Consider the following 19,046-nt stretch of genomic DNA (forward strand, 5'->3'; position numbering starts at 1 on the left):
CCAGGAGCCCCTGAGAGCTAGCTAGAGAGTATTATTATGCTAAGCAAAAAAAGTCAGTAAGAAAAAGACAAATAGTATATGATTTCACTCATATGTGGACTTTAAGAAACACAACAGAGGGGAAAAAGAGAAGAGAGAGGCAAACCAAGAAACAGAATCTTAACTATAGAGAACAAACCGATGGCTATCAGAAGGAAGGTGAGTAGGGAGATGGGATAAACAGCTGGTGGGGATTAAGGAGTGCACTTGCTGTGATGAGCACTGACTGGGTGATATATCCAAGTGTTGAATCATTATACTGTACAACCAAAACTAATTTACATTGTATTTAAAAATTTTTTTTTAATGTTTAACTTTCAGAGACAGAGAGAGACAGAACATGAGTGGGAGAGGAGCAGAGAGAGAGGGACACACAGAATCCAAAGCAGGCTCCTGGCTCTGAGCTATCAGCACAGAGCCCGACACGGCACTCGAACCCACGAGCCATGAGATCATGACCTGAGCCGAAGTCGGACACCTAACCAACTGAGCCACCCAGGCGCCTCTTACATTGTATTTTAACTAACAGGAATTTAAATAAAAACTTAAAAAACAAAAAAGACCAAAGTAGCAGTTTAAGCAAGGCATGGCTTTCAAGGAGAAGGAGCCACCTTAGAAGGAATTGACATTTGAAGGTTTGATAGAGAAAGAAGCCACTGAAGATGAGGACCCTACTAAAATATTGATAGAACAACTGGAAAGGGCAGGGGAGAGACATATTTATTTAAAAAACAATTCACTGTAGCAACAAGAGGGTGCTCTCTTGAACTAAGAGATTGAGAAGTCACACAAACCTCACTCCAAAAGTAAAACTATGTATACTATTATTGGCCTAGTAAAATCCATCACAAATAACCTGAACAGAAAAAAGAACCCAGCACTTATAGCAAGTTACGTATACAGAATAAAAAAAGTAAAAAACCCTGTGGCAGATGAAAACACACCAAAAAGCCTAGTGATTAAAAAAAAAGGAAACATGTAATACAAGATTCCATGGCAAATTAAAAATAAATAATACTGTACATCTTACAGCATAATTAAATATGCCAGATGAAAATATAAAAGAACACCTCAAATCAGATGTTCAAATTTTTAAATAATGGACAAACAGGAAAATATAAAACAGGTACAGACTGATCTAAAGAAACAGGAAAAACACAACCACATCTCAGAAATGAAGACTAAACTTCAAGATATATGATCTAGGGGTACCTGGGTGGCTCAGTCGGTTAAGTGTCTGACTTTAGCTCAAGTCATGATCTCGCAGTTCTTGAGTTTGAACCCCACATCGGTCCCATTGCTGTCAGCCTGTCAGCACAGAACCTACTTCGAATCCTCTGGCCTTCTCTCTCTGCCCCTCTCTTGCTTGTGCTCTCCCAACCTGAAACCATGTACCAGGGAAAATATATCCAGAAGAGTCAACACAGGGACATAATCCAAGTAAAATGATTCAATTTTACAGATAAAGAAAAACCACTCAGATCTCTAAAAAGAAAGGCTAAATCATCTACAAAGAAATTATGGTGGTACCAGCAACATACAAGTAAGATAAGAGCAGGGCGATATTTTCAAAAAACCAAAGATGATGTGTGCCAAAGAATTTAAATCCAGCCAAACTGCCCTTCAAATATCAAGGCTAGAGAAAAAGTTTAACCATGTAAGAACTTAAGAGATTTCCACAAGCACTGCTCAGGAATTTCTAGTGTATATAATTTCTAGTGTATATAAGCTTCATCCAATCAATAGATAATTGAGAAAACTTCAACTAAAGGTCTGCTGGTGAATATAAACTATATTTAATCATATAACTAAATCTAAAACAAAGGTATTGATGAGGGTGAAAGAACAGTACATAAAATGACATACTCTCACCAAGCAAAAATAACTTTAAAATGTCAAAGGAAAAAGAGACATGAAAAAAAAACAGTAAAGTAGAATAAGCTCATTCACTGTCTCACACATAAGAAAATAAGACTCAACGGATTCATTTTTTTTCAAGTCCTATTACTTTTTTTTTTTTTTAAGATTTTACTTTTAAGTCATCTCTACACCCAACGTGGGGCTTGAACTTCCAACCCTGAGATCAAGAATCACACACTTTACTGAATTAGCCAGCTAGACTCCCCTCAATGGATTTAATTTAAAGCTAACAAAACAGGGGCTCCTGGGTGGCTCAGTGGGTTGAGCATCCAACTTTGGCTCAGGTCATGATCTCACAGTTTGAGAGTTTGAGCCCCACATCAGGCTTGCTGCTGTCAGTGTAGAGCCTGCTTTAAATCTCTCTGTCCCTCCCCTGCTCATGCTCGCTCTCTCAAAAATACATAAACGTTAAAAAAAAATAATGAAAATAAAAATAAAGCTAACAAATCAAATAGTAGAAGCCTAATAAGTAAGACAAAAAGAAAAAAGAGGACAAGGGGAATCTTCAAAGGTATAAATATAAAGTTAACTGACCAGAACAAAAATATAAAACTTCCTAAATACCAAAAAAATATACAAAATAAAAACATCAAACAGTTTATAAGACACATGATAAGGACAACATAAAACAAAGATGAAATAAATGAAAAAACAGAAGTTCTTAATAGACTAAACCTACAACAAAGCAAGTACTAATTCACATGCTTTACTGTCTGCCAGGTACTTTTATATGTATCTCACTACCTGACCAGTGAGGTATGTCAGAAAAGTACTGTTCTATCTTTTTACTCAGATTTGCAAACTGAGTCTTAAAAAGGGTAAGGGATAAAACAGAGCCAGGATTCAAACCCAGAATCTTTCTATTGTTTTTTCCACACCAGGCTCCCTCCACTGAATATCAAAATTGTTTCAAAACGCAAATTGAAGGGGCGCCTGGGTGGCTCAGTCTGTTGAGCATTCCACTTTGGCTCAGGTCACAGGTTTGAGCCCTGTGTTGGGCTCTGTGCTGACAGTCAGAGCCTGGAGCCTGTTTCAGATTCTGTGTCTCCCTCTCTCTCTGCCCCTTCCTGCTCATGCTGTCCCCCCTCTCTCTCAAAAATAAACATTTTTTAAAAATTTAAAAAACACACACAAATTGAAAAAAACGTGTAATATTTTATTTCCTGTTTTTAAAATATTGGGATATTTTAAAATCCCTGGGTGCCTCGGTTGAGCTTCTGACTTCAGCTCAGGTCATGATTTTGCAGTTCCCAAGTTCAAGCCCCACACAGAGGTCTGCTGACATCTTCAGAGCCTGGAGCCTGCTTTGGATTCTGTCTCCCTCTCTACCTGCCCCTCCCTCGCTCAAGCTTTTTCTCTCTCTCTCAAAAATAAATAAACATAGGGGCGCCTGGGTGGCTCAGTCGGCTAAGCGTCCGACCTCAGCCCAGGTCACGATCTCACAGTTCCTGAGTTCAAGCCCCAAGTCAGGCTCTGTGCTGTCAGTTCGGAGCCTGGAGGCTGCTTTGGATTCTGTGTCTCCCTCTCTCTCTGCCCCTCCCCCCCCTCAAAAAATGAACAAACTTTAAAAAATTTTTTGAATAAACATAAAAAATTTTTAATAAATAAAATATCGTCTCCCCCAAAAAATCTTGAAAATGAATTAGCCTGGGGTGCCTGGTTGGTTCAGTCAGTTAAGCATATGACTCTTGATTTCAACTCAGGTCACGATCTCACAGTTAGTGAGATGGAACCCCTCGTCCAGCTGGGCGCTGACAGCAGAACCTGCTTGGGATTCTCCCTCTCTCTCCCTCTGCCCCTCCCCCACTCATGCTTGCAAGCTCACTCTCTCCAATTAAATAAATACAGCAAAACCTTGGATTAAGAGTAACTTGTTCTGCGAGTGTTCTGCAAGACGAGCAAACATTTCTAATAAATTTTAACTTGATAAATGAGCGATGTCTTGCAATACGAGTACGCGATGCCAAATGTCACATGATCACAACTGAACCAACAGTCCCCTCCCTCCCTCTCCCTTTCATTGAAGGATTGTGGGTGATCGTCTCCCATGCTTGGATACTTGGTCTCAGGCCAAGATGTTCAGCAGAAATCAATGATTTTTCAGAATGTTGGAAGGTGCCCACAACAGACACTAGTGTAGTTTTTGTCACTTCAAAGCACCTACGGACAGTCCTTTGCTTTCCCATAAAAGAATAAGCTTGGGAGTGCTTTGCTTCATTCTAGGTCAGGCTGTCGGCAGATATAGACCCTTTCCTCTGGTGCCTTATTGCCAATTACATTAAACACAGTATAACAGTATATGACAAGAGTTTATTAAAACTATACTGTAGTCAACATGTGTGCAAGCATATACAATGGCCCCCATGCAGAAAAAGATTCCATTGACCCAAGAGATAGCAGTGATTCCATTAGTGATGGCAGTGAAAGATGTCCTACACAACAGTCCTCCTGTTTCGTGTCTCCCTCACACTAGTTACATAGGTTTTCAAAGGTTAAGTGCAGGTTAATTTATTTTTCTTTGTATTTTGCATTTTATTATTTACAGTATTATATTACAGTATTGTAATTATATTTCAGTATTGTAATAATTTTTATAGGAATATTTTGGGGTTGTGGAACAAATCATCTAAGTTTCCATTATTTCTTATGGGGAAATGCACTTTGATATGCAAGTGCTTTTGGATTACAAGCATGCTTCCGGAATAATTTATGCTTGCAAACCAAGGTTTTACTGTAAACACTTTTTAAAAATAAAATGAATTAGCCTGAAACTTTTGATAATCTGGAACAAAGCTTCTCCTTAACAAAGAAAATACTGAAGTAAGTTTGTCTTCTTAGTGGCAACTAAGAAGGCAAAGAATGTGACACTAGCTCAGATACTAAATGCAAGAAGTTCTTGCTTATTAGTAAACAGTCACATGCCAGAGGGAAAGAAGTTACCCAAACTTAGGCTGTGTGATCACTGTAGCACTAGGTTAGACAATGTATACAGTCAGTTCTGCTACAATGCTTGCTATGAAAATACATGTTTGTTACAACATGATTAACATATTAAGGAATATTTTGAACATACTACATTTCAAATTTCATGACTGTTTCGGTGGGATTTTGTCTACCAGGAGTACTAGCTGAACAAAGAAAACTGCACCCAGCTGAAATAAGCCACACAGGCATGTACAGGACAGACATATACCTTAAACATCTGCCAGCTACAACAGTTCTGGCTGTTATGCACACACATCCGTATCTGGTATTACAACTTTCCCTCAGACTGCAGACAACTATTCTTCCATTACTTCAAAATAATTCATAAGCTGCAATCCTTCTTTTTAACATTTTTTTAAGTTTATTGTTTGAGAGCGAGTCGGGGGGGGGGGTGGGGGGAGAGAGAGAGAGAGAGAGAGAGAGAGAGAGAGAGAGAAGGAGAAGAGAGAGAGAATCCCAAGCAGGCTATACACTCACAGTGCTGGCTTGAACTCACGAACCTCGACATCATGACCTGAGCCAAAACCAAAAGGAAGCTTAACTGACTGAGCCACCCAGGCACCTCTGCAATCCTGACACTTCCCAAAAAACAAACTTCTGGTCTTTTCCAAGACAAAGGGCAGCAATTACTCTATATTATTTATGTATTTGTTAACTATTTAACATACAAAAATTGTGCTATCATTTAAATTCAGTTCTATTTGCTTTTTTCACTAATGAAAAAAAGTTTTTAAGTTTATTATTCATTTTTGAGAGAGAGAGGAGGGGCAGAGAGAGAGAGAGGCAGAGCCTAACACGGAGCTCAATCTCACAGATCTCACAAACCGTGAGATCAAGACCTGAGCTGAAACCAAGAGTTGGACGCCCAACCAACTGAGCCCCCAGACACTCCTTCACTAATGAAATTTTCGACTGTTGTGCTAACCTCATTTCCCATAAGCCCTGTGGTTTTTATTGCATGATTTTGCATAGTGCAGTGACTTTTAGGAACCCATTTGTCCTGATACAGCACAAATAACTGTATATAAAGCAATTGAAATCTACTTTTAACAATGTAATTATAAGTATTGTCTATACTTAACTACAATTTCCTCAAAGGAGAGATGCAACATTTGTATCAACTAATGTGTAAGAAAAGCCTAGTATAAAATGTGGCTCAAAATAGATATTCAATAGGGGCCCCTGGGTAGTTCAGTTGGTTGAGTGTCCAACTCTTGATTTCAGCTCAGGTCATGGTCCCAGGGTCCATGGGATCCTGTAGTGGGATCAAGTCTGCTGCAGTCTGTGCTGAGCATAGGGCCTGCTTGGGATTCTCTCTCTCCCTCTGCCCCTCTCCCCCCCTGCTCATGCCTGCACTTGCTCTTGCGGGCTCGCTCTCTAAAATTAAAAAAAATTCAATAATGCTAGTTTACTTCATTTCCCCTCTTGAAGATTCTGACTCTGTTCCAAAGCACTGATAATCAAAGACAATCTTGTAATCTCCAATGAGATCTCTCTGAAAAATAGAGTACCATATTAAGTGGAAGCCATTATAATAAGGAAAAAAAATTTTTTTTTAACTGGACCAACCAACCTTAAAAGCTTTTTCCTAGGTCTATACTTTCAAAGCAAACTTTCATTTCTCCTTCTATATACAAGATCTAGATAAAACAACTCTTAGAGATGACACACAAGAATGTCTAAATAATCTCCTACATGATGAAATCAAATGGAATCTTCTTCTTCTTTTTTTTTTTTTAAGTTTATTTTGAGAGAGCAGGGAGGGACAAAGAGAGGGGGAGAGAGAGAATCCCAAGCAGGCTTCCACCAACAGCCTGCAGTCCTGCAGGGAGTCCTGCAGGGCCCCACGAACCGAACCGTGAGATTATGACTGGAGCCAAAGAATTGGATGCTCTACCTACCGAGCCACCCAGGCGCCCCTCAAATGGAATCTTTATAAATATCACTGGCTAGGGGCCCCTGGCTGGCTCAGTGGGTAGAGCATGTGACTCTTGATCTCAGGGTCGTTGAGTTCAAGCTCCAAGTTGGACCTAGAGCTTACTTTAAAAAAATAAAAAAATAAAAAATCACTGGCTTGAAATAAAATTATGATGTTACAATTTCCCCAGTGGGCTTTGGTAGAAATTTCAAATTATCTCAAATGAAAATGTGTTCCTATTATATAAAGCAAGGAAATTTTCAGTGAAATACAGCATCACAGGTAACAAAAACATTAACCTCTCCATCACTTATTTCTACACTACAATTTTTATTTTACTTTAAATAGCCCAAAAAGATTGCCTTTATTAAATTAAAATCTTGAGGAATTATTTTAATTCCAAATTAAGTAGTAAACAGTGTAATTCCTATCTTACCTAAGGGGAGAAAAACATATGCAACAAGTTAAACTAGTTTTTTGAAAGTTACAACTTCAATAAAAGTTTGTACAGTATGCATTGTAAAACAGCTTAGGAGTTAGGTGTAAAGCTGACATTCCAGGGAAATTCTCAAAAGACTTCAATCACAACATAAAATTCCCTCCTTTCCAAACCCTAGTATTTATATTCAAAACATCACTCTTTTAAACCTCTTCAGTTGCTTTTCTTACCATCAGTGCTGGCAACTGACATTTTTTTCAGAACTATTTTTCACTAAGAATCTTAAATTTTTCTCTCTATAAATAGACAACAAAGTTGTATTTACATGTGAATACTGATGGTTGCCTAGGCTCAATGATTACTTATGTGGCTTGCTCTGCCATACCAGCTTCCCAGCATACCTTTCCAATTCCAAAAATTCAACCTGATCTTTTACATTTTCTGAAAAACACAAAGCAACTCTAAAACTCTAAACTACAAAATTTTTCCTTCTAACATTTTATATCTCTGTTTTATAAAATCATATGCACTGGTCCTCACCCCCAAATCTGTGTTGGGATCAGTTGTAGAGTTTTATGAAACTACAGATGACTGAGCCTTACTATCTGATTCAGCAGGCTCCTCACGACAAACATCCTCATTTAATCCAGATGCCATTTTTCCTCCAATGCTAAAACAACCAAAAGAAAAACAATAAAATTTCCTCTTATTATGTTTCTGTGACTGGAGAAAGGACATGTAAACAAACTAATAGTATGATTCATTCGTAAATGAAACTTCTAAGGTCTTACCGGGTAATACAGGTTCTGCCTGATATCCTACCATTACCTCATGTAACAATGTATTCTACAATGCCAGGCCCAGTAACTCCCTTTCTCAAAAATCTTTATGTAAGAACACAATTCAAAGAGGTTTATCTCTTGTCACTGTTTTAACATTCATTTTGTGCAACAAATACTAATTCAATATCTACTTTGGTACATTACTCAAACAAATGGGGGTATGGTAATTAACAGAAAAAAGTCCCTATCAACATAGAACCTACATTTTAATTACAGAAGACATATGACAGGGATACCTGGGTGGCTCAACTGGTTAAGTGTCTAACTCTTGATTTCGGCTCAGATCACGATCTCAGTTTGTGAGTTCAAGCCCTGCGTCGGGCTCTGCAGTGACAGGGTGAAGCCTGCTTGGGGTTATCTCTCTCTACCCCTCCCCACTCTCTCAAAATACATAAATAAACATTAAAAAAAAAAAAAGACATGATAAAACAAATTACCTGCACGTATGCCATAGGTGAGAAAGTGATATAGACAGAAGTAAGGAAGAAAATAAGATTGAGTTGAGAAGGACTTCTGGGTAAGGAAGGCCTCTATACAACATTTAGAGAACATCGGAACAGAATTCTAAGAGAAGAATTGTGCCATGCAGGTATATAGGAAAGAAAATTCTGAACAAACAGTCCTTTGCATATGATCCCTTATATAACCTAGCTTTTTATGTCCAAAAACACTTTTATGAACAAAGAAGATATATTTGAATCAATGCTCTGTGAGAACTACATTGTCAGAAGCACAAGTATTAAAGGATATAATGCACACTAAACAAAGAGATCCCTACAGCTAAAACAGGTTGGCCAGTAGTTCTCCAGTCCTCCAACCACACAGGGCACCATGTCTACCTCTGTGGAAACTGTCTTTTAACCAGTAATAGTTGGCATAGCAATTCTACTATCATCAAATAACTCAGTTATTGTAATCCCCAGTAATGACCCAGGTCGGCAAGCCTTCAAAATACCTACAGAATCGAACATTCAATTCAGTTCCCTATTAAGCTTTTGTATGTTTTTCTGAACATGTAGAGTTGTCTACTAGCATTAAAAACTAAACTAGGGTCAATGCTTTTTTTTTTTTAAGTTTATTTCTTTATTTTGAAGGGGGAGGGGGCATGTGCAGGGGGGGGGCAGAGAGGGGGGAGAGAATCCAAGCAGGCTCCACGCTGTCAGCAAGGAAGAGCCCAACTTAGGGCTCGACTTCAGGAACCTGAGCCACCAGAGGCGCCCCAATCTTTTTTTGTTTCAAACCAGAGTACTCTATTCTCCAAGTACTACAAGCACTTTAACCCACTCTCTTAACCACCCCCCCCAAAAATCGCTTTGAGACATTTCAGGTTTCTCACACAATAAACCATTTAAAAAAAAATATATGCTTTGTCAACTTAAATAAAAACATACCTTTATCTGTTTACTCATACTACATTCTATTCCAGAAAGGATTTAGGGCAGAAATATAAAGGAAAACAAAGCACTGAGTTTGCTACATTACCAAAGGTTTTTTCCTAAGATTTTTAGACTTTTTAAAAAGTATTTTGTGTATTTTATAAGAGCATAGTATATTTACATTATAGCAAAATTGCATTTCCTTTTCTAGTACACTTTCAAGGGGAAATTTATTCCAGCTTAAACATCTGATTACCTACTGTGTACAAAAGAAAAAGTACTTCTTAGCAGGTAAAACTTTATTTCCATTTCTTTGTTTTTTGTTTGTTACATTCTGAACACATGCAGTACAGGCAAAAGCATATTAAAACCAATTTCAAGGTGACTGTCCACATTCGGTTGCAAAACTAGAACTGTTACGTAGAAAAATTAAGTCAACTGACCTTCCATGTACATATGGAAATTTACTTAACAATTCCTAATCTTAATTTTATCTGCAACTAAATCCAACCTAAGTGTCATTAAGTTATGTAAAAAGAGCACTTTTTTAAAGGCAATAAATCATATGAAATAATTTACCTACGATGTGTGGGTATCTACAATATATCTAGCCACTTACGACAATTATTACAAAACCTTTATTAACAAACTCTCTTTCCCTACACAACCCCACCCCCAACAAATAGATAAACAATAGGCAGGTAGGTATGGGTATAAAAGCCCTAAGATAACAAACAAACAGATTCTTGAATCTAACACTAAACTGTTGATCTTAATCTCAGCCCGCTTCCTTAATAAAAACCGACCCACCTTGAGAAGTTTTGAGAATAAAGAAGGACCCACAGAGTGCACTATCCAAAATGGTAACCATATACCACCACATATGGCTATTTGAACTTAAACTTAAGTTAATTACATTTAAAATTTCAGTTCCTCAATCGCACTAGCCATATTTCAAGTGTACAATAGCCACATGTGGCTAATGGCTATCATATTGGACACAGCAGATACAGAACATTTCCATCATCACAGAAAGTTCTATTGTGCAGTACAAATGGTAAGTTTTCAGTAAATCACAAATAATATCACCATGCTATACTGACTTCTCTTACCACTTTTCTAGGGAAGAAAAATTCTTTCTCTAGACTTTTACCTAACAACATAAATCATTCAGGCAAAATCCAAAAATAGATTAAGGATGTACAATATTTTAAGTACCCCAAACTTAGGGTTTTTGCCCTTACAGCTCACATTAACATCTGAAGAGAGGAAAGCAGCAGCAACAGTCACCAACCTGGCCAACACTTGATTGCAAGGTATTAGGGTATATTCAATTTGTCCAAACGGGCTAAAATCCAAAAAGGTGTAGGGGCACCCAGATGGCTCAGTCAGTTGAGCCTCGGACTTCAGCTCAGATGGTGATCTCATGGTTTGTGAGTTGGAGCCCTACATCAGGCTCACTCTTGTCAGGCTGTCAGTACAGAGCCCACTTCAGATCCTGTCTCCCTCTCTCTGCCACTCCCCCACTTGCGCTAACCTAAAAATAAATATTTAAAATAATAAAATAAAAATAAAAACGTGTGAATTTCATCCCACCCTGGCAACCTCATTTTTCCTACCCTTAACCTAGATCCTACAAGAGTGGTGTAAAGATCTGGTAACACCCCCAAACTATTTAGATAAACAGCATCAAGAGGGGGCAAAGTCACAATTTTCTAACGACTTTCAAGTTTTCCAGATTGTTAATACAGCGTAGAATTACAACAACAAAAAATTCACACACACAAAAATACAAACACAGAAACACCAGTTTTTTCTGGTAAACACAAAAAACTCTTCTTTAACCTCTTACAGGGGCACCTGGGTGGCTCAGTCGGCTGAGCATCTGACTCTTGGTTTCAGCTCAGGTCATGATCTCAGGGTTCATGAGATCAAGCTCTGAGTCTGAGTTCAGGCTCCACGGTGAGCACCAAGCCTGCTTGGGATTCTCTTTCTTGCTTACTCTTCCCCCCCACCCACCCCCCTTTCTGTGTGTACTCTCTAAATAAATAAATAAATTTCAAAAAAAATAAACTAAACTGCAACATAATATAGATCCCATTAAATTCACTCCCTGACCTTTCTCCAAATTATAGACAAGACACATTTGCAGACATTGACCAACTTATGACAATTCTTTAGCAGAAAACAGTTAAGTAATATATGAAAAAAAGGGGCCAAATATGCAACAAAACTGAATTTTAGAGATCAACTAAACTAGAACAAGCCAGGCAAATCTATTACAGAAACTTTTTGCAAACTGATGTGTATAAGAAGTTTCCTTTGAAAAACTGAGGCAAAAACATACTTCATTATTTTGAAATTGAGTTTTCAAATATTTAAAAACTAACTTCATTTTCTACACAAATTTACTATGAGCAAGTATGGTACAACTAACAAAGTAGCAGCTCAAAAACTGAATACTTGTGGAATGATTTAACAATTACCAACCTAGCAACACTTATTGCAGGCATTAGAGTATGCCCAACTTTTCAGATGGGGGTGAGGGGGAGAGGGGAGCTTAAAATCAAAAGAGCTAACACACCATAAAAACCGAGGAAGCAAAAGCAGTTTTGAAAGAGCGAATACTAACTATACTTTTGTTTAGTAATGTTTTCTTCATTCCTAATGTAATAGAATAAGGACATTATATACCCTTTTCTTTAGTAATTTTCACATTTCTTCTGCATATACCTTATCACAATAAATCTTTTAGCACTTTGATTTTAGCAATGAACTTAAAGGTTTTGCCCAACTATCCCAACCAGAAAAAAAACTGTAAAATGCTTAATCAAAAATTGCTGTTCTATGAATGGTTAAACTGTGGTACATCTATATCACAGAATTCTACTCAACAAAAAGGAACAGACTAGTATGGATACATCCAACAACTTGGATGAACCTCAAGGGAATTATGTTGCATTAGAAAAAAGGCTAATCCTAAAAAGTTATATATTGTATGATTCTTTTCAGTAAGTGTTCTTCAAATGACTAAACTATAGAAACAGAGAATAGAATAGTAGTGGTTGCCAGAGTCTGGGGGTAGAGGGGATGGGAAGGAGGTGGAGCATGTGGTTCTAAAAGGGCAACAAGGATCCTTGTGCAGATGAACTGTTGTTCTGCATATTGACTGTAGTGGTGGTTATGTAATTACACTGTGATAACATTGCACATAACTAAATACAACACACAAATTAGTACTAGGAAACTGGAGAAATCTGAATAAGACTGGTAGAGTGTATCAATGTTACCATATTGAACTACAATTTTGTAAGACATTAGCACTGGGGAAACTGGGGAAAGGGTACAAAGGATCTTTGTGTTATTCCTTCGACTACATGTGAATCTAGTTATATCAAAATTAAAAGTTTGCTTTTTTAAAAACTGCTACCCTAACAGCTAGGATAATTTGAATATGAACTGTACATTCCACAGTATTAGGGAATGGTTGTTAACAGTATTATGGTTATTCAGGGCAATGTTCTTATTCTCAAAAAAATCTTGCTGGAGCATTTAGGGATGAAATATATCTGCAACTTACTTTGGGAAAAGAGAAAAAACACATCTGGCAAAATGTTACACGTTAAGTTTAAGTAAAGAGTTTATGACTGTTCCTTGTATTCTCTAAACTTTTCTTCTTGAGTTTTTTTTTTCAAAAACAGGTTTGAGGAGAAAGATTTGAGACAAATTTTTATCCTAAAACTGTTACAGTCGAACCTACACACCAGTTAGTCTTTTAAAAAATGTAAAAGTAAATAGTTTTGTTAAAACTATGTTATAGTCCCATCTACACTCATTATTCGTAAAACAAAAAAAAAAAAATGGCAATAAGGATTTCGAGGTAAAAGTTATGTGGTATTGGATATAACTTTCTGATAAATGTTTCAACAAAAATTGACTAACTCCATAAGGTATACGCATATTTTTGTAAAATCTAAAGTTAGTTCAGGACGCCTGGGTGGCTCAGTCGGTTAAACATCCAACTTCAGCTCAGGTCATGATCTCACAGTTTGTGAGTTCAAGCCCCATATCGGGCTCTGTGATGACAGCTCAGAGCCTGGAGCCTGCCGGCTTTGGATTCTATGTCTCCCTCTCTCACTGCCCTGCCCCTCCCCCACTGTGTGTGTGTGTGTGTGTGTGTGTGTGTGTGTGTGTGTGTGTGTGTCTCAAAAAAAAATCATTAAAAAAAATAAAAGATCAAAGTTAGTTCAACATGGATTACTCCTATTTCTAGAAAACTAGATCCCCAGAGTTCTATTTTTCAAACAAGTGATGTAAACTGAAATTGCAGGGAAAAAAAGCTAACACTTTCATGCACACTGTTTTAAATTTTGCAAACAGCTAATCCTTTCACAAACAAAAGTCTGCATGAAGGGGCAACCCACACACTACATGCCAAACAAAAAATGTGCCACAATGTATTAATTATAGCTCCAAGGCTACAAGATATATTTTACAATGTAAACAGTCCTTCCAAACATAACTGCATTTTAAAGGTATCAAAAAAAGAAACTGCACACATTTGAAATATAGGGAATAAGTGAATTCGAACTACCGTCAAAAAGATCCATCTCAAAAGCTCTTATGTTGTCTTTGCTAAAATTTTGCATCAGTGTTAATACACTTCAGTCCCTAAAAAAAGCCGCGTCTAGAACATCTGAACGAAAAAGTGCATAAACTTTTCACTTCCAGCTGGACCGCCCCCTCGCAATGGGCCCCACCTCCCGAGTAGGGTACGGGGTGGGGCTGTTTCCCGCTCGGAAACTAAGAAATAAATGCCCCTTCCCAGCTCCATCCAGAAAGGAGGGAAAAAGAGAGGCCGAGAATCTGCAAACTCAAGTATGAAACTGACTACAAGAAGGGAGTCGTTTAGAAAGCTTCCTTTCCTTTGCTGAACCTCTTCCTTCCCACCTTCCAGGTCATTCAGTGACCCCGGGCCGGGCGGGGACAGGTGAATATCAAGAGAGGAAGAGGGAGGGACGGACCATGGAGAGAGAGCCGCGCTTGGGCAATGAATGAGCTGTGCCGCATCCGCACCACCTGTTCCTTCCAAGGGAGCCACCCTGATCTGCCGGCAGCGTTCCCGCACCACCCCCCCCCCCCGCCCCGGCCGCGACTCCTGCCTGTGTTGCCCGCTTCCCTGCTAAAGACCGGGCCTGTCCTCCCTTCACTTGGGGCGGGTGAAAACCTGCAGTCTAGAAGCAAGGAGAACAGGGCCTAGTCCGGAACCACAGCCTCCGAAGCGTGGAAACAGGAGGAAGCCCTTGGCCGGGGGCGCGCGGGGTGAAGTGCGAACCACAGGGAAGGGACGAGGGGGTCCCTTCGGCTTGACTACGAGTACGAAGGCGGAGTTCCTGGCGGAGGTGGCTCGGTGCCCGCCGGGCCGAGGTTAGGGGTGACAGGCCCGTGTACCGGCTAAATCCTCCCCACTGCTTGCCCGGAGTCCCACACTTACCAAAATCCGCTTGAAGAGCGCGTTCTCCTTGGGCGGGAGGCTCACGGCCGGCATCGTTCCGGCTCCTCCCGCTGCTCCCGCCACCGCCCGGCTCGGTCAGGCTGTTTGTCCGACCGCCGCCGCCGCCGCCGTCCCTTGGCTGCTTCAGCCTTAACTGCCCTGATCCACCGCCGCCACCAGGCCTCGAATGTCACCGCGTCGCCCAACCCGACACCCCCTTCCCCTCGTTGTCTTTTTTTCCTTTCTCACTTAATGCTGCCGCCGCCTGCCCCCCCCCCCCCACGGGTCTCCGTCGGCGGTTCACGTGGTAACTGAACAGACCGACAGAGGTAGCCAAAATGGCGGACGCGGAGGGCTTTCCCACCCGGGTCACATCTCCTAGCACGCAGGCGCGATGACCTCCTTTCCCCACCTCCTCTGTCCTAGAGATTGCTGGGAAACCTGGCGGCCGGTCGGTGGGCGGAGACCGCGAGGGTCGCGGCAGGTCCCGCCCATCCCTTCCCTCAGAATGTCTTGGAGGCGCAGAGGGCCGGTTGGCTACGTTTTACGGCCGCCTCCAACTCAGAAATAGCCTTTCTGTTCTTTCTTGCTAGAGTGGTCCCTCATTCACTGGGTAGATTTTCCCAGCCTGTATGATCACATTTTGAGCATGAAGTGCTAAAATGCAGGCGTTCAAGAAGCTCTGCGTTTGATCGTGAAGTGCCTAATTAAGAAGCAGAGGCGGAAAGGAAAGAAGGCTTCACCCCAGGGGGACTTAGAAACAGATATGGAAAGGAGGGGCTTAATGGTGTGTGAAAACCGTGAGAGAGCTTTACCAATTAAATGGGCATGGCTGGAGTATCGGTGATTTAGTTTATTACTTAAGGTGAGCCTGGAAAGATAGCTATATCCGAAGCGCCATATTTGTACTGCCAAAGAAGCATCTGAAAGTTAAAGTGTTTTATTTAGTTGGTGAATCCATACAGTAAAGAGTTAATGACTGGGTCTCCTTGGGGTTTGGAGAGTTCAGGGACATTGACTCCACTGGAGCTGGCTTAAAGCTAGTGCTTAATACTGTGTTCAATTCCCCATCACCAGAAATCTTCAAATCTTGAAAACCGGAATATCAGGCAAGGATACTAGAGAACTGCTGCAGTAGGCAAGATCGGACTAGATACCGAACGTGGCCTGTTCCGCTTAAGTGTATAGAAGTGAGGAGGAGGAGGAGGATGGTTAGTTCGTTCATCTTACCTTAAGTATTTGCATATCGCTATTGCCAAAGTGCCTCTTCACAAAAAAATTAGCCATAAATAAATAAATAGCCTCCCAGTTTTAATACTACGAAAGGGATATGTAGAGTGAAAATTCTCCCACTTCATATACTTAAGATGTTCTCTATTGACACTTGTATGTCTTAATCATCAAGTGTTTGAAATTTATAGAAATACAACATTGGGGTGCCTGGGTGGCTCAGTCGGTTAAGCGTCCGACTTCAGCTCAGGTCATGATCTCACAGTTTGTGAGTTCAAACCCTGCGTCAGGCTCTGGGCTGACAGCTCAGAGCCTGGAGCCTGCTTCGGATTCTGTGTCTCCCTCTCTCTGCCCCTCCCCTGCTCATGCTCTGTCTCTCTCTGTCTCAAAATAAATAAAAAGCATTAAAAAAAAATTTAAAAAAAGTAAAAAAATACATTTAAAAAGTCTATATATTTGTCACTCAGATTTAACAAATGTTAACATTTTGTCATTGCTTCTGATTGTTTTTTAAATAAAAATTCACAGGTACATCAGGAACCATATCCCTCTCCAGATCCTAAATTTGTTGTATAATATTCTCACGCATGGGGGCGCCTAGGTGGCTCAGTTGGTTAAGCATCCAACTCTTGTTTTGGTTCAGGTCATGATCTCACAGTTCCTGAGTTGGAGCCCCAATCAGGCTGCGTGCTGACAGTGCAGAGCCTGCTTGGGATTCTCTCTGCCCCTCCCCTGCCAAAAGTAAACAAAAAAATATTCTCATGCATCATAAATCAATAAACATATATGTAGTGATCTTCTATTTTATATTGTTTTCAACTCCTGCTCTTCTTTAACCCTCCTTGGGAATAAGAAGTGTGAGTCGAGTAAGACGTTGTCCAGAGGAAAAATCTGGGACTAGAACATTGTTTTTCTAGCTGCTAACTCAAATCCTGTCACCTTTTTCCTGGGTCATAAATAAGGTTTTAGCATCCGAGTTCCGGAAATTCTTACATGGATTTCATGTAGCAGCTTCTACCAAAATATCATAGCTACTAGCTCCTGGCTGGAATTGCTTCATCAGGATTTTTCTCAAGATGGAGTTTCACCTACCGCTGCCTACTCCAAGTGTAGGGTTCCATCAGCTCTAACATGCTGAGAGGAATGTGTTTATACTTCATCACTTTCCCAAAATATACACTAGTAAAAGGATACAGGGACTAAAAGAACAAAACGGCCTTTTTCCAACAGCAGTACTGAAATTAGTAATTTGCTTACTGGTTTCTGTATGCTCTGACTAAACATAACTTCTGTTTCAACTTGTTGGATACTAGCAAAACCTGTGTCCGGACAAGCTTCTAAGGGATGATGTAGAAAGAATACCACTGTCAGGTTGCTGAGTGGACAAGAAGTTGAGAACCAACAACTGACTCAGCATATTAGTTGGGTGGTTTGCTTACTTGAGCATGAGTCCAGGAGGCTCAAACTAGGTTACAAACTATAATGTGACTCACAGATTAGCAATCTAGTTAGCCATCAGTTACATGTAAAAAAGAACCTAAAAGCATAGTACAATTATTTTGCTCTTTGGTCAATAATTTTTGGTTAAATGTTCCCCCCAATAACATTGCTAAAGAAAATATACAGAGGTGGGGCACCTGGCTGGGTCAGTCAATAACCAGCATGTAGTTAGTAAATAAGAGCATGTGGCTCTTGATCTCAGGTTGGTGATTTCAAGCCCCACGTTGGGCATAGAGCTTACTTTAAAAAAGGGAGGAAAGAGGGGAGCCTGGGTGGCTCAGCCGGTTAAGTGTCTGACTTCAACTCAGGTCATGATCTCGTGGTCCGTGAGTTCGAGCCCCGTGTCAGGCTCTGGGTTGATGGCTCAGAGCCTGGAGCCTGCTTGTATTCTGTGTCTCCCTTTCTCTCTGCCCCTCCCCCATTCTTGCTCTGTCTCTCTCTGTCTCAAAAATAAATAAATGTTAAAAAAAAATTTTAAAAAAAACCTTGAATTTAAAAAAAAAAGGGGAGGAAAGAAAGAAAAAGAGATTTGCTGACATTCATTGTGCTTTTAGATGGCCTTAAGTTTAAAGGATTAAAGTGTTAAAATGTATTATTTCTTTTACCTACATACATATTTTTCGCAGTCTTTTAGACATCAGATTGAATTGACAATTGAATGCACAAAATCTGGCTCAATCGTGAAAGATATTTGTTGTCAATACAATGTCTTTGGTAGCCAAAAACAAGTTGTTTACAACTACCAAACACTTTCTAAGCTTCTCAAGGACCCTATAGGTTTTATGTTATAGCTGTAAAACTCAGGCATGCAGATATTAAGTAATTTGCCTAAAAATCAACAGCTACAATATGGTCTACAGGAATGGCAATTTGAACTTGACACTATGAACACCGTTCTACAGCTCATGGCCCCAGGAGACTATCCAAGCCTGTTAAGGTGGGCTAAGGAGGCTCACTAGATCTGGGGTCTGAAGACCTTAGTCTGAATCCCAACCTCCTCTGGCGGTGGGATCCTGAGCCTGAGGCAATCAGGGCACTTCCAAAATAGGAAGGTTCTCCCCACAGCGTTGTGAAGCTTTACTACAACAGTGTGTGTGAACAGACTTTTAGGAACTGTTGAGACGTCTTTTCAAATATATTTCACCTTGGATGAGTAGCTTGCCTTCCTCGAGCTTCATCTATAAACTGAGGATAATAAGGCATATCAAGTGGTCATTGTGAAGATGAAATGAGACAATGCATGTAAACCATATGATGCATAATGCAGTGTCTGGAACACAGAATTCAATCAAAGTGCTAGTTA

At 39.9% G+C, this 19,046-nt stretch overlaps 1 protein-coding gene across 3 annotated transcripts in view; it reads right to left on the reverse strand.

Moving 5' to 3' along the window:
• Positions 1 to 15,387, reverse strand: part of NAA15 (N-alpha-acetyltransferase 15, NatA auxiliary subunit) — an 83,552-nt gene extending 68,165 nt beyond the window's left edge. For 2 of the 3 annotated variants that reach the window (XM_053216950.1, XM_053216949.1), the window contains exon 1: positions 15,014 to 15,387. In XM_053216950.1, coding sequence (XP_053072925.1) covers positions 15,014 to 15,067 — 54 coding nt within the window. In that variant the 5' untranslated portion in view covers positions 15,068 to 15,387. The remainder of the gene's footprint in view (positions 1 to 15,013) is intronic. The other variant, XR_008296110.1, reaches the window with a different exon arrangement.
• Between the last annotated feature and the right edge of the window lie 3,659 nt (positions 15,388 to 19,046).

The sequence above is a fragment of the Acinonyx jubatus genome, chromosome B1, assembly GCF_027475565.1.
Source record: "Acinonyx jubatus isolate Ajub_Pintada_27869175 chromosome B1, VMU_Ajub_asm_v1.0, whole genome shotgun sequence".
Lineage (NCBI taxonomy): Eukaryota > Metazoa > Chordata > Mammalia > Carnivora > Felidae > Acinonyx > Acinonyx jubatus.